Source organism: Nyctibius grandis, chromosome 7 (assembly GCF_013368605.1).
Source record: "Nyctibius grandis isolate bNycGra1 chromosome 7, bNycGra1.pri, whole genome shotgun sequence".
Lineage (NCBI taxonomy): Eukaryota > Metazoa > Chordata > Aves > Nyctibiiformes > Nyctibiidae > Nyctibius > Nyctibius grandis.
The window spans coordinates 30,788,618-30,806,977 of NC_090664.1; the positions used below are offsets into that span (position 1 = coordinate 30,788,618).

The window sequence follows — 18,360 nt, forward strand, 5'->3', positions numbered from 1 at the left end:
GAGGGGCTGCAGGTCTCCTCGGAGCTCGGGGTCCCTCGGACGCTGCTAGGCCATCAGCCATAAGCTGAGGAGAAAACATGAGGTAAACGGGACCCTCACAGGGCTGAGGCGGTGCCCGCCCCGGAACGCCGGCGGCCCGCCGGTGCCTGAGGCCGCATCTCTCGCCGCCTCGCCTCGGTCAGCGCGGACCCCGCAGACCCCGTGGGGCGGGCCGGGCCGGGCCGGGCGACCAGGCGGGCTGCGGCCGGGCCGGTCGGGGTGCAGCCAATGGGCTGGCGGCGCCGAGCGCCCCGTCCGTGCCTGGGAGAGCGGTGACGGCCGGCGCTGGCGGGCTGGTGCGCAGGCGGGGAAGCTGCCTGCCGCAGTCGGAAGGGAGGGGAGGGAGGGGAGGGAGGGGAGGGAGGGGAGGGAGGGGAGAAAGGGAAGGGACGGGAAGGGGGTGGCCGCGCCGGGCACAGCATGGCTGCCAAGGTAAGTCACCGCCGGCGGCGGGCGGGGAGGCGGCGCGGGCGCCAGCGGGCTCTCGGCGCACGCCAGCGCGGCCGTTGGCGGCGGGGAAGGGGCCGCGGCGGGAGGCGGGCGGCTGCCGGGTTTGACCTCGGGCCTGTCCTTGGCGAAACTCGGCGGCTGGCGCCTCCTCCTCGCGGCTCCGCGGGCCCTCGCCGCCGGCCCCGGGGGAGGAGGGAGGTGGGCTCCGGGGCCGCCGAGCGCCCGCGGCGGGGGCGGCCCCCCCCCCCGGCGTTGGGTGCCGGCGGGCACAGCGGCGGCGCGGCGGGGCTGCCCACCTGCCGGCCCCAGGGAGCGGGCCTGCCCTCTGCTTGGAATGCACCAGCTGCGTGACACTGCGCGGCCGCCTCCCGGTGCCGGGGAGGCGGGTGGGACGCGGCTGGTGCCGGCGCCGCCGCGGCTCGGTGCGGCCCTCCCCGGTGCGGCCGGCCTGCCCCCGCGGCCCGCGCACCGCCCCGCCGGGCACCCGCGTCCCGGCCCGGCCGCGGCTCCGCCGAGCGCTGTTAGGCCCAGCTGTGCCTCCGTAAGCACCCCGCCATGCACACACCGTATCTAGATGCATAAAGATATACATACATACATGTTATAGATACACTTATTTTTGGACGAGAGAATGCGGTGGGTCCTTGGGAGAGCAGCTGGCAGGTCAGGACCTTGTCGGCCTCGCCATGCCCAGAGTAGGCACTGCTGTTGGCCCTGCCCCACTTGCAGGCCTTAGCATGACAGTCCCTTTTTGCTTTTTCTCCCATTTTCTCCTATACCTGTTTTTACCTTGTGTTTTTGCTTTTGATTGTAATTTCCAACTGGTTTCATGTCTCTCTGGTCTCCTGTCAGATTGATACCTGTTAGTTATGCTTTTCTGCTGTTTCAGAAGGATAAATGAATTAAAATACTTTTTAACAATTGTTTAATAACACGCTTCCATCCCAGAAAAAAAAAATTAGCCATTAGCTGGATCAAGGCCATACAAAACCAGATATTCCACTTCTAATGGCAGATAAATGTAGTATTGGTGTTTCAAAACTTACTACTTAGCTTTCCTTAAGTTTCTTTTTTGAATACTGAGACTTTAAAAAAAAATTGGGCCACATCCTGCTTTTTTTCAAGTCAGTGATTAAACTTGTGCCAGGAAAATGTCAGAAAACAAACTTCCCCAAACAATACAAAGCAACACGTGCTCAGTCTGGCCGGAGTTGTATGCTCCTTTATTTCAGTGAGTCCATGAGAGAGCTGCTCCTGTCATCACCTTCCTCACGAGAGGCTTAGGTTATCCGAAATGCGTATTGTTTTAAAGGATTGGGTAACATTTGATTCCTCTGCTGGGGTATATGAAACAATCATCCCCAAGTGTTATGTCTGTTATTCCTAAATCTTAAACTGTCCTGTCTAGCATTTTTTTTTTGATTTCCCACTGGTCCGTACACACAGCACATCAGTTATATTGTACCAGACTCTTGGTGTTAAAAGACTTATAAGTCTTCCATTCACTAAATTTATGAACCATCTACTTACCTTTTCTCTCCAAGCAGCAGTTCTTAATCCTCAATGCATTTGAATTCTTACTATTCACATACACTTAAAAAATGTTGCATATGTACTTAGTGTTTGTCTGATCTGATACACATATGTGCTTCATGCTACACGTTTGCATGAGGTCCTTTTTCTTTTGGCTTGGCTTATTACACAGTTCAGGTCACCAAAATTTTTACAAGCATATGTCAAAAAGACTCAACACTTAAGCAGAAACTGAATTGAACGTAGTATGTTTCCAATTATGTCAAACTTGGCAGAGATACCTGCTAAAAAGAAAAATGACTTGGCACTAATATCGTAAGCATCCTTGGTGCATTGCAAGACAGAGATACAGCACTTTGTACTTCGGGGTTTGCAGCCCCCACATAGCTTCTGCAGGCTTGAATGTGTTTTGAGACTTATGTTTAAAAAAAAAAAAGTAGAGCTGGGAGCAGCTAGAATGGATTAATTATTAAGTTACCTTGTGAGACTTGAAGTGTTTTCATCTTCTTGAGGTGAAACAGTTGCTGTTAAACACAGATGAATTTCTATTTTTATTGAAGTCAGTGGCAAAATGTAAGTGTTTTGTACTCTTAACGGTAATGTCTGAGCTCAGGTTCTGCAAGCACACATATGAATAACTTTGCCACGTAAAGAGCTTCTGGGCCTGAAGTTATTCACATGTGCTTGCAGGCATGGGCCTTGATTTGTGTTCTAACTTCCTCACTGATGCATCTCAGTAATGTTTGCCTTTTTCACCTCAGCCAAACAATGGACTGGTGAGTCAAATGATTTTTCTAAAATCCCTTTGGTACCTTTTCCTTGCCAGTATCCTGCATGACGGCTTCCTTTAATTTTTTAACTACACCCTTTTAGGCATATGAGTTTTTGGGATTGAATGTAACTGTTCTTCGCATGCAAGATTTCAAATGTTGACTTTTTAAGCAGACTCTAGGAATTCAGTCTGTCAAAAGGAAAACTCAAACGGGATACTGTTAAGGCTGCATAGTTAAGCACTCAGGTATCAAGAAATGGGCAAAGCTTTTATGCATAGAATCTTTAATGTCCATTACAGTTCCATTTAATTTTCTGCATTGTGTGTTACTCAGTTTATTACAATTTATACAACATTTTGAACACTGTATATTGCCCATCAGTGTCTTTTCTGAATCTTCGAAAGTGTTTTCTGAAAGTGTTTTGTGAAAACCTCACTGTAAATTATATTTGCACAAATTGCCGGTAAAAACTGCAGGTGAGATGTTCCAGTAGATTTTTACCCCATTGGTAACTAAATTACCATCATAGATACTGGCTTCTTTTTCTGAATTACACAGAAAACAGGCCATGTGGAAAGTCTTTATGGTAATGCATGTACAGAGCAATAGTGATGTTTTCTATAGTGCGTCATGCTTTATTTCTTCATTTTGAGTGTTTAACAATGCAATCACAATGTTTTTTCTGCCCTTTAGCCAGATGCTTGTAAAGAGAAGTTACGTAGTCTAGCAAATGCCCCTTGCCTTCACCCGGTGTGTATTTTACAGCAAAATTAACTGTGCCTGTTGAGTGGATGTAAGCTGCCCTTGGTCCAGATACTGCTACACAGTTCTGGGCATAGGGGTTGTATCATGCATGTGCAAAGTGTGACTTGCTATCTTTTTAAAGTACTACTGCTTGGTAAAATATAAACTTATTTCCAGTGGGAAGTTCTAAGGTACTTCTCAATGAGACCTCTTTCCATAGCTGATTTTGCCTTTGCCGCTGTGCTGCTTTGTCTGTTCAACATAAAGTCAGAAGCGGATATTTATAATGGGAGCTAGTATATGTAATATTTTTAAATGTTGTATTTCATAGCCACTAAGCTACACTCAAAACAGTTAAAAATTGCATTAAAGAAAATTCCAAACTTGAATAATTTCAGTAGATAAATTAAAGCTTAGAAACTGTGTAAAAACTGTGGGCTTAGCATGGAAGCACTTGTACCCCGTTAAACTTCATCTCTGGTATGGACAGCATGTGAATGCATTTTGATACTTGTATTGAACTGCACAGTACTGATATAGGAGATGATTTTTAGATACTGTGGTATATCTCTTTTTCTGATGTAATTGTTTCTTTGTGCATATGTGAACTTTTATCCATTGAGCATGTACTGGTTGCGTCCATTACCTAGAATATATTAGTTATTTAAAAATCATTGTCTTATGTACAAAGTGAACACAAATATCACATGCTGAAAAAACTAGTTGTAAAATGACTGTTCAAGTGAAGGCATGAAACTTACATCAGTACCTGGTGTGACTACTGGCATGCTTAATTTTAAGTGCATGTGTAAGTCTTCTGAAGAACAAGTGCCTGACTGTGAGAAATATATCAATAAGGTAACAGAAAGAGATTTGGTTGCTGACTTTACTTACATGACAATATTTGGGATGTTTCTAATGCAAGGTAAAGAAAATTTGTTATGCAGTTTTGGTATATTTAACAATTTTTTATTCTCTTTCTGCTTGTGTTTTTCTGGAACTGTTTACTATGGAAGCTGTATCAGTGGAGTTACATGTTCTTTCCAGTTACTGACCTATTTACCTTTAAAATCCTAAACCTTGTCATATCAAAAATAGTTAGTCCCCATCACAGGCTCCTTGTATGTCTTGGTGTTAATGTGGTCAGGCATTTCCCACTGAACACCCCAGTCCTGCAAGGTGTATCACCTTGTCTGAATTGGAGTTCTGTGAAGGATTGATGCCGCTGGCCCTGACTCTGTGGGCCTTTTTGTGTGTAGAAATGATCCAATGCCTGCACTGGGCAATGTGAATTAATGAGGTCTGCATAAGCAATAAATACAAACACCATGGCAATGCAATGCAATGAACATGATTCCAAACAATGTCAAAACTATTAGATGCTGGTGCAGCCATGCCACGTTGGTTATTTTGCTGTTGTGCATACCCAGCGTGTTCCTTTGTGCATCATCCAGCTCCATTGTGCCTCTTCATTCAGCTCCTTCTCCTGTGCTCCTCTCCCCTCTGCTAACAGTAGGGTGGGATGTGCCTGGGAAAAACTGAATTCAATTTTCTTGCCCTTGTTGGTGCCATTCTTCCCTTCCTCTAGCAAAATGGTAGAGAAGAATTTGCATTGCATTGCGTGTGGATTCGATGGGCCCTCAGAAAGGAACAGGTGAGGGATCCTCGCGTCATGATGGGCTACTGTGTCCAGGAAAGGAGTGGAGTCCCTTACAGACAGGCTCCAGCCACTCAGCGAAATCAGAACTGTGGGGAGGAAAGTGGTTGGTGAGTAAGGAGAGAGGTATCTCTGTTTCCCTGAAGCATCACTGAGTTTGTGTACTTGTAGACTTAATAGTGTCATGACACTTAATGGCGCCATGGTACTTTTTCTGGACGTGATAGCACCATGTAAGATCCATGTGAAAGTCCTATTACTAGTTTGTACACATCCAGTGGTGCTTGCTGATGGGTAGTTACATTTTGGAACTGCGCATAAGTGTGTAAATTCTTAAATACCTTCTGTATCATAAGACTCTTCTTTCCACTTTCCCTCTGAGAAAAAACATGTCCTTATGCTGCTCATGACTTATTACTGCATCTTGACTTCTTAAGAGACCAGAATTTGCCTGATAAAGGGATACTGAATTTGTATGAGTGCTCATTACTTCAAACCTTTTCTAAGTACAAAGTAGCATGCATGATGGCTGCGACTGAAACAGAGGAGAAAGCAAATCATTGACTTCCCTTCCCTGTCCTCCCTGCCATTGTTTATGTGTTTAGTTTCATTTGTTTTTTTTACTGCACAAGTCTTTGCTCATGATGTTTACCCTTAGGGGACTGCTCGAGTCCGAATCCCACAAGGTGCACAGCGAGTTACAGGGCGCACTGGCAAGAATAATCCCAGGGAAGCCACTTGCGGAGCGACTCTCTTGTGGAAAAAGCCCATACAGTTCTCTTCTGCAGTGAATGCCAAGCTACCCTGAAAAGGAGCTTTATTACACTGTGTTTTGGGGTTTAGTTGAGTTTATCTGTTTCTTTGTACTACTATTTTCCCGCTCTTTCTTTATCAGAGCAAGATGGAGGTCAGAGGAGATGGTGAAAGAGGTTGATTTATGTCTTTAATATGTTAGAGAGGTACTTATGGGATCGCATGTTGCAACTGCCAGTGATTTTAACAAGTTTTTGAAACTTGCTCTTTTCCATTATGGTGTCCCTGTAAGAGGAATTGCAGGGTGACCTCACTTCATGTATAGCCTGGGAGAGTGTGACTGGACCAAACAGTTACAAGTACATCCTCATATGCGTCTCATCTGTTGTGATGTCCACCGAGAAGTATTTTAAGTTATCTGGATCTTATCACATCGGGAAATGTATTCCTCTTTCTATGCAGCTTTATGTCTCAGGAAGTTAGAGAAGCTCTTCGAAGTATGCTTCAAATGATATGTTAAAGGCACTCCTCTTGATCCTGTAATGTAGACAAGCTTACAGCCCTGAATGGTAACAGTGTGTCTTCTGACAAACTTGTTTAGGCCAATATCTATTTTATTTATCTATGTTGTCCAAGGAGTATGACAAGGAGGTATGTGACACCATGTTTCCTGGAAGATGGAATGAACGTGCTGCTTAATTTTAGCTTCATTTTTGCTTTTGATCTGTGGACTTGCTGCTGCTTTGGCTATAGAATGGCTTGACTGTACTGAATAGAGCCTGTATGTTTGTATGGCACCAAACCTAAACTTGCATAAGGCCTCTGGGCACTACTGTGACTCTGCTAATCGTGCTGTTTTGCTTCAGCTACAACACAATCTTCAGAAACAGAGCAGCTGATGTTTTATGGTGCTAGGTAGCTATGGCTAGTACAACATAAGGTTGCGTGTTTTCTGGTGCATTCTCTTTCGGGAAAGTATCTGTATCTCAGTCATTTGCAGGGAGATAGAGAGGTCCTTATAAAAATACTCTATCTTCGATTGCTTTGGATAAAGCAATTTCAACCGAAGCTTTGTTAAAACACTTAAAGGAACACTGCAAATGCATTTTTCATAACATTTTAAAATAATTTCATGCTATTTACACTACCTTAGAAATGTGCAATTGCAATTATATTCTTTACCAAAAATGTTACTTGGCCTGCACAAAACCCAGGGTGTTAAAGGATGAAATTGCTCATAAGGAGTGGGTTGTTCGCATTTTTCTTTTTCTCTGAAGTTGGGAAAAAAGAAACATTTGAGAGAGAGTGGAGAAGTGCACACAGGTACACCAAACTATGTACATTAAGAGAAGAAACAGCAGAAATAGAGCTTGTCGCAAGCCTGATCCAATTCCTCTTGTTGGATACTTGTGAGGTGCTTAACCTCAGCTGCTGGATTCATATGCTTCTGACGTCTTGCATGCCTAGGCAGCCTGCAAGAACTGTTTCTGTGCTCACCAGTAAGCTCACTCTTGGGGGTCTCCTTGAAGATCTGCCGTACTCACTGGCTTACTCTTGGCCATGTGGAAACCAGAATGTGGAATTTAGGCTAGGACGGCTTTTTGGTGGTCTCTAGATCAACATCTCCATGCCTAAATTTTATCCACTTGGCTTTGGAAGTAGAATTAGGAAACCTATCCGAGGTATCCAGGAACAGGTGTCGCAACAGCCAGCGTGCTGACTAGGGAGCATCTAAGTCATCCAGTGGGTAATGAAAAGATAGAGATCTCCCAGGAGGATCTTCAAACAGCAAGGCTTGCATCTCTCTTTCAGACGTGGATGCTGGGGCGACAGGGGAGTGGGCCAGAACCCAAATCAGTTGCTGGCACTTAGGGCACGCAGCTGGGAGTGGTGAGATTTGCGTTCTCTGTTGCCAGCGGAGTTTGTGCATTTTGCATGGATGATACCTCCACCTGCCACGGTTTCGGAGGGTTGCTGTGCTTGATGCTTAATACAGTCCTGCCAATGCACATTAGACGTGTCGCATGCATGGTGCCTGGGCTGGGGTGGGGAGGCCTGGTCACTGTGTCTGAAATGTCTGTACGTGCTCAGCCAGGGCTGCGGCAGTTCTGGATGTGCACCTTGGTGGAACTTCCAAGAATCTTAAAAATCCTAAATCGCATGTGCCTTTTTGCTTGTAGATGGATTAGTTTTTGCATCATGCTATGACTGAGGTAGTGGAGCGTGCTAATGGATCTGACCCTCAGAGGCCAAGCAAAGTGGAGTTTTCAAACTCACACACGTTTTATTTGTAGGGAGAGCACTGAGATCGGCAGACTTATGCTCAGCCAAACCTTTTTAAAATAGTTTTTAAATCTTCCATCATCAGTACTTCCATAGTTTTAGGAGGTGATTGGTTCTTTTTTGGAGTCCTAGCCTAGGCTGGATCAGGCCTCTGGGACTGGATCTTTGCCTTTTGTGCCTTTCTGATACTGGACTGTCTCTCTACTCTGATGCCAGGGATGAACTCACATAGCTGTTCTGTTGGTCGAGTTGGCGTGGAGAGGTGCCTGTTTGTATCCTGAACCACCAGGTCACTGTGTTTTTAGTTCAGTGGTAACCCTGAAGCTGTGATTCACCTTGAATATCACTAAACATTCAATAGCAATACTAGGGTAATGTAATGGTGCCAGGCTGAATTACAGTGGGTAACTGGCTTGGCAAAATTAGACTAGGTTTGTTTTTTTTTTTTCTGATACAAATTTTTTGTTTGCTTTAAGTGAGAGCAGTTCCCTAATATGATTCACAGCAAAGCAGCATAAAGAGTTATGTGGATGGTGTGCTCTAATGTAACACTGAGCATAGAAATACCTTAAGCTGGAAACCTTTGAAGGGTTGTCTTGTATTACAACCATAGGACTGTTTCTTGCCTTGCATTTATAGATACTTCTGCATTTTCCACTGCTCAGCAGAGAAATGAGAAGGAATTGTTTTTTTACCAAAATTAGGTCTATGGTGTTTTCTGTGGATCAGATGGTTTGTTCATTGACAACCCTTCATGCTTGGCTCATGATGGGGTAACCATAGAGGTGCTAGGGCTTTTTCCCTAAATGTAAGAGGCATGGTGCAAGAACGTAGGCATGGGGATGTAACTGTAAGTCTTGCATAGGCAAAACTGTGAGATGGTCATAGAATCATAGTATCATAGAATCATTTTGGTTGGAAAGGACCTTTAAGATCATCAAGTCCAACCGTTAACCCAGCACTGCCAAGTCCACCACTAAACTATGTCCCTAAGCAGCACATCTACATCTACACCACATCTACACATCATAGAACTAATTGGTCAACTAATGTACCCACTAATTATTTAAATCCCAGTGGGCAACAGTCAGTTTAAATGTTCAGAAGAGAGAAAGTAAAAAATGGAACTGAAACACCAAGAAAACTTTATCACAATTTTTCTCTTAAATATTTATGCTAAACTCTTTGAAAGTCTTTTGTCCCATTTTCTCTATATAGCCCAGTAACTGGACTGGTAGGAGCATTTTTAAAAAGAAAACTTTGATGTGAATTTTCCATGGGAGAAGAAATAAAAAATCAGACTGCCCTTGCAAATGGTTTGGTGTTGTGTTGTTCTTGTTTGTTAAAAGATGTCTCTGATTGGCTTATTTATGTGTTCAAATGTGAACAGACTTTGCTGTAGAAGGAATAACTACCTCTTCTTTTAGGCAAGTTTGTGGTTGTATTTGCCTTGATTAGCCTAGCTGGTCCCTACATGTTTTTCTAACAGTGGGGATCAGTTCTAGCTCAACTCCACACACAGAAGATGACTGCAATCGTAACCTGTAGGAGTCAGGCAGCTGGTGAAATCCTAACTCTCTGAGGCTTTTTTCTCCCATTAGAAATGTGGGAGAGTAAAAGGGAGTGACCTTAGTGGTGAAGATGATGGAACCTTGCATACGATGCAGTAATCCTTATGTTTTTTTTCTTAGCTTTGTAGTTTTTGAATTGTTGATACACATATGAATTGTTAAGCACTATGGCATTTTATGAATTATCCATATTAAAATGTGTAATGGTCAAAATGAAAAACCTAGCTACAAAGAGGTTTCATGCCTTTGTGGTTTAGGTTGCTGTTGCCTTTATGACTATGACCTCCACATCACCTCAGTCTTGCTCCCTACCAGCTAGCCCATGTTAGCATAAATAATGTTGGTGCTTTGCTCATCTCTTCAACAGGAGACCCAGTCTCAAAGGCTTTGGACCAGAGCTGAAGGGAGGTTTATACCCCTCTGGGAACAGGCACCTGGGACATTTTATGGGAGTCGTCATTGTGGGTTTTTTTAAACCCAGATAGCATATTTGGCAAACTTATTCAATCTCCGTTTATTGTAATAAATAGTACTACTGCAACTTGTGATTGCTTTAGTTGTTCTGAAATACGTTTCCATTCTTAAGTGACGCTTTTCTTTCTTCTCCACATCTCCTATCTGTGGGATAGAGAGTGTTTTATCCTTTCTTATGCCTGACAGTTTGTACACCATCGCTTGAGTTTATTGAATATAGATGTAGGCTTTTTGGAGCATCTGGGACTTGCCATTAGTTAGAGCTTCAGTTGGTTTTAGGTAGGGCATAGTTACACCACAGTGTTTGCTGTGGAAGCTGAGAAGGTGAGACAATTTTGGTTCTCACCCAAGCTCTCAGTGAACTACTGTCCAAATAGCCTCTTGTTTTCAGTAGATGTTGCAGATTTACATGTGAGCCTGCCTTGTTTCCTTAGTCTTTCCACATTTTTGGCGTTCTTACTGTTAATATTTTAGGTGGCTGTGATTGCAATGAATAGGACAGGTAACTACTCTTGAAACTGTTAATTCTTGCTCCACAAGCCGTCCTTATGACAGGTGAAGAGTTCCCAGCCGTATTAGTGCTGTTTGAATTATTGGTACTTCTCATTGATTAAAATTAGGTGCAAATAGTGAAAAAAGATGTTAACCCTGCATCTTAGCACGTACTGCTAGATTGATTAAATTTGAGGTAAGGTGGAGAGAAAAGCACAGACATGTGTCTTTACTCAGACATGTAGGATCACCTTATTTTTGTGAAGTGCAGTGCTTCACGGAAAGCAGAGAAAGAATGTACTGCTCCAGCACCTCTCTCAGGTATCAGGGACAGGAATGTCTGACAGCAAAACAGACTGATCACATAGGCAAACGGTTAATAATATGTTGTAAATTGAAGAAGAGTCTTTGAGAAACTGACCTTTTTAAAGCACATTAAATGCTTTTTGACCAGCATATCTTATTTTCTAAAAGCTGCCAGAGTACAGAATTAAATTGACCTGCTAAGGTCTAAGTTTTGGTAAGTCAGCAATGATAATCCTAGAGTTGTAGTTACCTGTAGAACTATCGTTAGGTTATATTGAGATTAGCCACAAATTATGTAGCTGGAACTTGATTATGTCTTCCGTTCAAAGCAGAAATATTAAGAAAATAGTTTTGCTTGAAGTGTATTAGCATGTAGTCTTTTTCCAGTCTTCAGGTCCCACTGTAAATCAATCCCATGTGAAGATAATACACCCTCAAACCTGAAGTCTAGTTTTTAAAAGAATTCTCATCAGTATAAAAATTCAAGGCTTTTAAAGGCTATTTTTGCAATTATGGGGACCTATCAGAAGAGTAATACATGTTCTTTTTACAACTATGATTTTTATGTCCTTGATGATTAGGGCAATTGAAGAATTGCAAAGAGCAACCTTAATTCCAAAGCTGGAATATGGAAGAAGGTGTTGTGTAGCTAGATGACCATAGTTATTAGCCAACCTTACAAATAGGTAGAAGCAGACTTTTTTTTTCCCTCCTCCTTCAGATGACTTTACGTAATTAGTGTTCTGGAGTATTAAAACCTTGACTGTTGGGCTAAACCACTGTTCAGCAAATTTAAAACATAACATTTCTGAGCAATTGTGGGACTGCACAGGGAGGGAAGTGTAGGGGATCAAAGTTTGAATATTTCTGATATAGTTGAACAAATTATTCTTAGACTAAAAACTTGAGGAAAAGGACGAGAACAGTGATTTGATGTATTTGAATTCCATTTGTTATTTCCCCAGTAGAGTTTATTCTTTCTCTCTCTCCATTTGTGACACTGTAATCTTGTTGGTACTTCCTTCATAATTGAAATAGATTTGCTGGAATTCAGATTGTTGTGTAAAGTGCCATTGACCACAGATTTTTCCAGCTTCATGCACAATTTTGTATTTATCTTTTCATATATTTCAGTTTCTGTAGGTGAATACTACCTGATCTTTATTCACTGAAGATTTAAAAATGTTCTTTCCTGGAGCTGAGCTCATTTCTGAAGCTGAGAGGATAAGTTTAAACTTACCAGGAAATGGAAGGTTCGAAGAAGGTTCCTTGGCAGGTTGGAGTCTTTTTTTAGTGCTGGCTTTGCAAGGAAATGAGGAGGGAACAACAACTAACACTCTCTGTTCTTTGTTTTTCTTTCTGATGTTGTGTACTGGAAAAAATGTCTGTAGTTTTCAGAATATGGAGTCATAGAAGGGCACACATTTTTCTACCTTCTTCCTGATAGTGTTTGCATACTGCATAAAAGTGCACTTAGTCAACAGGGGAGGATGCTTTCACAAGGATGATCCCAAGCCAAATGCCAATCATCCAGCCAGTAGGAGGAAGAAATTCTAATTGTCTTCGTATTTAAGTTGCTGTTTCTTATCCAAACTTCCCCGAAATCTCTCAGCCAATAGAACCATTACTTGCTTAGGGTTTTGGGTTTTTGCTTCAGTCAATGGATATTTGATTCTGGGAAGTTAGCAAATGTGCCCACTTCATCTAAGTGAAGCAGTAAATTAGAATAGTTTTTTAAGGAGTAAATTAGACCAAATTATTCAGTGTTAGAGTAGCTTGAGCGGCATCTGACTACATCTTTCATCAAAGACTGATAAGTGTTAATCAAAATGCAGGTAACATCTCCAAAACATAAAAGACCATCAGCAGGATCATAACACAAAGTTTCTACATCTCTGCACGCAACTCTGGTTTGGAGGTCTGTGTTCATATGTGTGCACATGTGATTTCCTACACTGAGAAATGAGATCTCCTGCCTTAATGCTTCTTCCTACTTTTGCATGTTTGTGGTGTTGCTTTGTGTTTTTTCTGCAGTTACACCAGGTGCCCACTGAAGCTTCTTAGTCAAGTCTCTGGTCTGGTGTGTGATGTTACGGTGTGGGAGAGAGACTAGGATGTTGTATTGTATCAGTAGCAGGGTGGTGGGAGGCTCCCTACTTAAAGGACTTAATTGAAATGTATGTTCTGCAGTAGCAGTCAAGCGTTATCGTCTATCCTTAGTTACTTGACTTTCCTGTCAGATCCGTCCATCGCATGACCTGATGCGTACGTCTGATTTAAGGATAGAAGAAAAGAGGTCTGAAAATTAGTATTACTGAACAAACGGCGGACTGTTTGTTATTACTGTCATCTTTCTGTGCCTTGGAAATATGACCTATTTCCACTCTACCTGGATCCTTGGCTACTAAAACTTCTTGGTCATGTATTTTGTTATTGTAGGTCTTTATGATGTTTGACAACTACTGTTTGATGGAACATCACTAATTTAACAGGTCTTTGGCAGAAGAAACCTCTAAGTGAGGCACCAAGTATGAGAAGCCATTAGAAAAAACACGGTATGTAAAAATGCAGTGATGGGGTGATTTCTGCTCTCAGCCCATTGTGCAGTCTGAATCTGACTAGAGAAATCTTCATGTGTTTAGGGGAAGAAATTTTTGAATAATTTCACATTTCCATTAAAATAGTTTTTGTCACTGACATCAAGTCAGCCTTCCTCCTTCCTGTCACTTCACCTGTCTAATGCTGCTTGCCATTGTGTGTCAGTCTAACTGGAAACTACTTTGTAAAGATCATGAATTAGTCTTATGTTGATGCTGTTCAAAAGGAAGAAAAACATGTCAACAACAAACTTTCTACAGTTACTTTTACTCTGTTCACACGCCCAAATCGGTTGCTTGGTCTGCATCTTTTCTTTCAAGACCGATTGGAGTGAAGCAGCGGGTTCAGTCTTTTCTGCATTGTGAATGTTGTGCTACAAAAGTTTTGGGTTTCTCTTTTCTTCTCACAGTAAAGAAAATGATAATGACTGTAAACCTGTTGTAATTTGCTTTTAAGGGTGTTCCCTTACATATAACCTATAGATTCAGAATCTCAGTTATGAGAATAGCCCAAACCAGAATACTTAATTCTCAAGTGTGTAAACATTCAACCTAAATACTGTATAATTAAAATAGCACTTATTAGTTCCTTATTCTGTGTGCCATTGACAAGTTAAGGATAGTAAACCAGCTTTTTCCCTTTTTCTTGTGGATGGGTGGGGAGAGAACGAGGGAAAGAGGGCACTGAGCTTTGGAAAATGATGGAAGGAGCTTAGCAAAGTATGCGCAAAAAGACTCTCAAATACGCTATTTTCCTTCAGTGTTTTTAGAAAGTTTTGTAGAGAATAATTGTCTACAATTCTTTTGTGGCTTTCAAAGCCTGAGGGTACTTTGTGTTGTGTGTCACCCATAGTTTGATTAAACAAAGGGATATATAATGAAAACTAGTGTGAGGTTTCCTGGCTTTTCTGTTCAGTGTTCAGACTTCCTGGGCTGGCACATGTTGTGAAAGCTGTGAAGAGTAACCATTGATTGGTCACCCAGCATTTTCATGAGGCAAAGCATTGATTTTTTTGCATTTCAAAGGGCTGGATCAACTGATCAGAAAGAAGTTTTTGGAATTTGTCCACATTTAGCCCGCACCTGGGGCTAAACAATAAACAATTTTTCTATCACCCAATGTCCCTTCCCCAAATGAGGAAGGGAATTGGGAAAAGGAGGGAGACTTGTGGGTTGAAGTTAACCAGATTTAATGAAATGAAGAAATCAATATAATGACAACACAAAACAGAGAAAAGTATACTTACCCACAGAGCACTGGCAAATTGCTCCAGGAATCACAATGAAGAAGAGGAAGGAAAGGCAAGGAGAGCATAAAGAGCCCCACCTCTTCCCAGCAAACCCTCTTTTATATAGTGAGCTTGATGTCAATGATATAGAATACACCCATGGGCCAGCCTGGATCAGCTGCCCTGGATTTAACTGCTGAGGGCCTTGATCACCACGGCTGGCCACAAACTGAAACAAAATCCCAGTGAAACCAGGACAGGATTTTATTATGTTTTTGACAGTTGGTGTCAAAAAGTGAACTATATTGTCAGCTAATGCCAGTAGCATACTGTGGAATGGCAGACGTACTGCTCTGAATTCGTTTGGTGATGTCAGGGTGCTGACATCAACCCAAGTGTCCAAGGAATGAAACGAAAGAACTCCTGGTTAATCAGACGTTGAAAGAATCATGCTAGAATTTCTCTAGTATCTTCAACTCTGCTCTGTGTTTGGTTAATCTGAAAATGGAAATCCCTTTCTTGGCAAAAAAAAAATGATTTAATTCTGTTTTCCCCTCCACTAAAGATGCCTGCCTGAAAGTAGTTTTAGGATTTTTTTTTTAAATTCCTATCTTTAAGTCAAAATGTTCAGTTTGACATCATTATCATTTCCACTGCAACCAAACGATCTCACAAAAATATTCTGAGCGCAATGCAGCAGAAGTAAATTTAATGTTTTAATGAAACAGTTATTGCTTTATGCAAATATATGTAATAAAATAGACTCACAGATGAGAAGCCAAGATCATTCAAACTAAAATCAGAATAGTTCCTAATTAAAATGTATTAAAATGCTGGAAATGTTTCCGCAGTTTCTTAAGGAGATGATAAGTTTTTAATTGTTGTTGTCAGGTATCTTACAACTTTTGCAAATTATGGAGAGTTATTGTGAACTCTTTAACAATTTTGATTGAGTTGTGGCAAGTCACTGGCAGGTAAACCTTTAGTATTAGAATCACTCCCTTACTTAAATGGTTTAGGTCTTCATTGGATTATTTGATATTCCTACATGAAACTGCAAATTATTTCCAAGTACCCTTTTTGATAGCTTCAACTTTCTGTTCAGGTCCTTAGCACAAATGAAAGTCACATGGCCACAGTGGTCTGTGGCAACTGTGTAATCTTCTAATATTTAAGCACCAAGCATTTGTTTATTGTTAATACTGAAGATAAGAATTGTAAAAGCAAATGTTAAACTGCCTTTACTTTGTAATTGCCCTGTCTTCAGGGAGATAGATAATCTAATGATTTTAAACTGAAACCCGTATGATGGGAGTTGGACAAACAGTGATACCATTGCTTGAAGGCAAAAGCGAGCGTGTTGCAAACTCATATTTTGTCATGTGTATTTTGAGATGACAGGTAAAAATCTTTAAGGGAGAGAGAGAGATTTTGTTATTTCAAAGTCCAGGTTTTCCATAGTCAGAGGCTGACTAGCATGTTTATCTGGGAAAGGTGGATAGTCACTGTGACTCTTTCAGCTTTCACAGAGCATGGGCATGCTCCCCATGACCCAGTACTGCACTGTGCTGAGTGCTGTCCAGACAAGAAAGAAAAGAAAAAAAAGAGCCTATTTTTTTTTCTTATTGTTTCAAGTAGCACAGTGTTATTATTTGCCTGAGTATGTGTTGGAATGCTGCCGTTATTCTTTTTAGCTATGAGGAAGGGTTCTTGACTGCAGGACTTAAGATTTTCTTTGAGTCTCATCATTTATAGCCTTTAATATGTTTGCTTTGTGTGTGTGGTGCTGTTTCCATTGTGCAGTTGTCTTTTGTTCTTTTTAAGGTTGTAGAATTGGATCCATGCACACACAGGAATTCATGCCCACTCCCACACCCTTCCCAGTTCTCTGAGCTGCTGAGGTGTAGCATTTTGAATAGAGTTGAATAGATGGATTTGATTATAAATAGGATCTTGAAAAGCGAACTTCTGTGTTCAAAGAAGAAAACACAACACTGAAACAAAGTACATTTACCTGTCAGTTATTCCTACATAATTCCTGTCACACGTTTATTAGTCAAGACATGTAATGTATAGGAACTTTTCTCCAGCACATTTATTTTACTTGCTCATTCACAAGCATGAGGTCACAAATAACAACAGTTACTCTAGCAACAACTTGAGACAGACCTTTCCACAAGTTTATAGGCAGTGATTGCACATCCATGTAATATTTTTTTTCCTTATCACAGAATCAGTAGTTATCTAAGAGCAGATCATTTGTTATGATACCCCTGTATGGCACTGCTCCAGGTTTGCTTTCTTCAAAGGGCAGCGGGTTTTTGTTTATCGCTGCAAACGATCCTGCTCACTCACTGGGACCTTGTGTCACAGTACAACTTCCATTGCGTTGACATCCGGGAGAGAAAATCACGGAGAAACCTTTTGTAACACTGTTCAGGGTGTCAATTCCTGCCATTGTTTGCTGTCTTGGTTTTGTAATTTAGGGAGGTGTCAGATAAAAGATGGGGCCCTTCTTTCTAGGTCGCTGTGTGCACTGCGTGGCGTCAGGTGCAGTGCAGGACTCTCAAGAAGTTCCCTGGTGGTGCAGCATCATATCTATTGTTTTGAATCTTTTCATTGTGACTTGTCATGGTAGAAGCACTTGGTCATTTAGTCTGTAGAAGCTGCTTTGTGCCATGCCGGGGTAGAGTGAGCATCTGGGTGTTGGGGGCTGGAGCTAGGAGCCAGGTGAAGCCAGGAGTGATTGTCTCTGTTGAGCTGTGAGCTGTTGGGAACCTTGAGCACCATGAGCGTGGGGACCTTGGAGAGGCTCATTAGTAGTTTGTATGTTGCGGTCAATAATGACTCTCCCAGAGCTCACTGGTGCTCTACTTAGCTGTGAGACAATGCTTCCTGAAGTGCCACCTTGTGAGAACCATGGTGTTAAATGGCCTTCTGTTTTAATTTTGGCTTACCCATTGCTTAATCCTGGTCCAAATACATACCTTATGCTAATAAGATTGGGTGCCAGATAAAATTCATGCTGCCCTAATAGTCTGCCACTTCTCCCTGACAATTTTTGAGTGATAACCTTTTCCTTCTTGGAGAAGGAAAGGTTTAATAGAGAGCATCTGCCATCGATTTAATAGCCAGCCCAGCTTTAAACCTTGACAATATCTTATGTATAGTTATTGCATTCCTTCAAGTGAGTGGTGAGCTCTGGTTTGATGAGATACATTAGGATATGTGAATATTAGATTATGGCCATAGCAAGGTAGCTTGCTTGTGTATCTTTGGATCACAATCCTGAAGATCATCTCAGTAAAAATGTGTTGTAGAGGAGCTATGAGACAATAGGGAATATTACTTTGAGGAAGAAGATGGACTGATGCAGTCAGAGTGCTGTAGCACTTTATGATAGATAGGTAGAGAAAGAGATTGGAGAGCTGAGCTTTTTCTGATAGCAATGTGAAAAGT

General features: G+C 41.9%; 1 protein-coding gene across 5 annotated transcripts in view; it reads left to right on the forward strand.

The window, feature by feature from the left end:
- The first annotated feature begins 398 nt into the window (after positions 1 to 398).
- SLC25A13 (solute carrier family 25 member 13) overlaps positions 399 to 18,360 on the forward strand; it is a 101,341-nt gene continuing 83,379 nt past the window's right edge. The window contains exons 1-2 of one of the 5 annotated variants that reach the window (XM_068404508.1): positions 427 to 471; positions 2,713 to 2,798. Coding sequence is in view for 2 of the 5 variants with exons in the window: in XM_068404505.1 (XP_068260606.1) it covers positions 460 to 471; positions 2,784 to 2,798 (27 nt within the window). In the remaining 3 variants the exon portion in view is untranslated. Of the gene's footprint in view, positions 472 to 2,712; positions 2,799 to 13,558; positions 13,631 to 18,360 lie in introns of those variants that run through there. The other 4 variants (XM_068404505.1, XM_068404506.1, XM_068404509.1 and 1 more) reach the window with 4 other exon arrangements.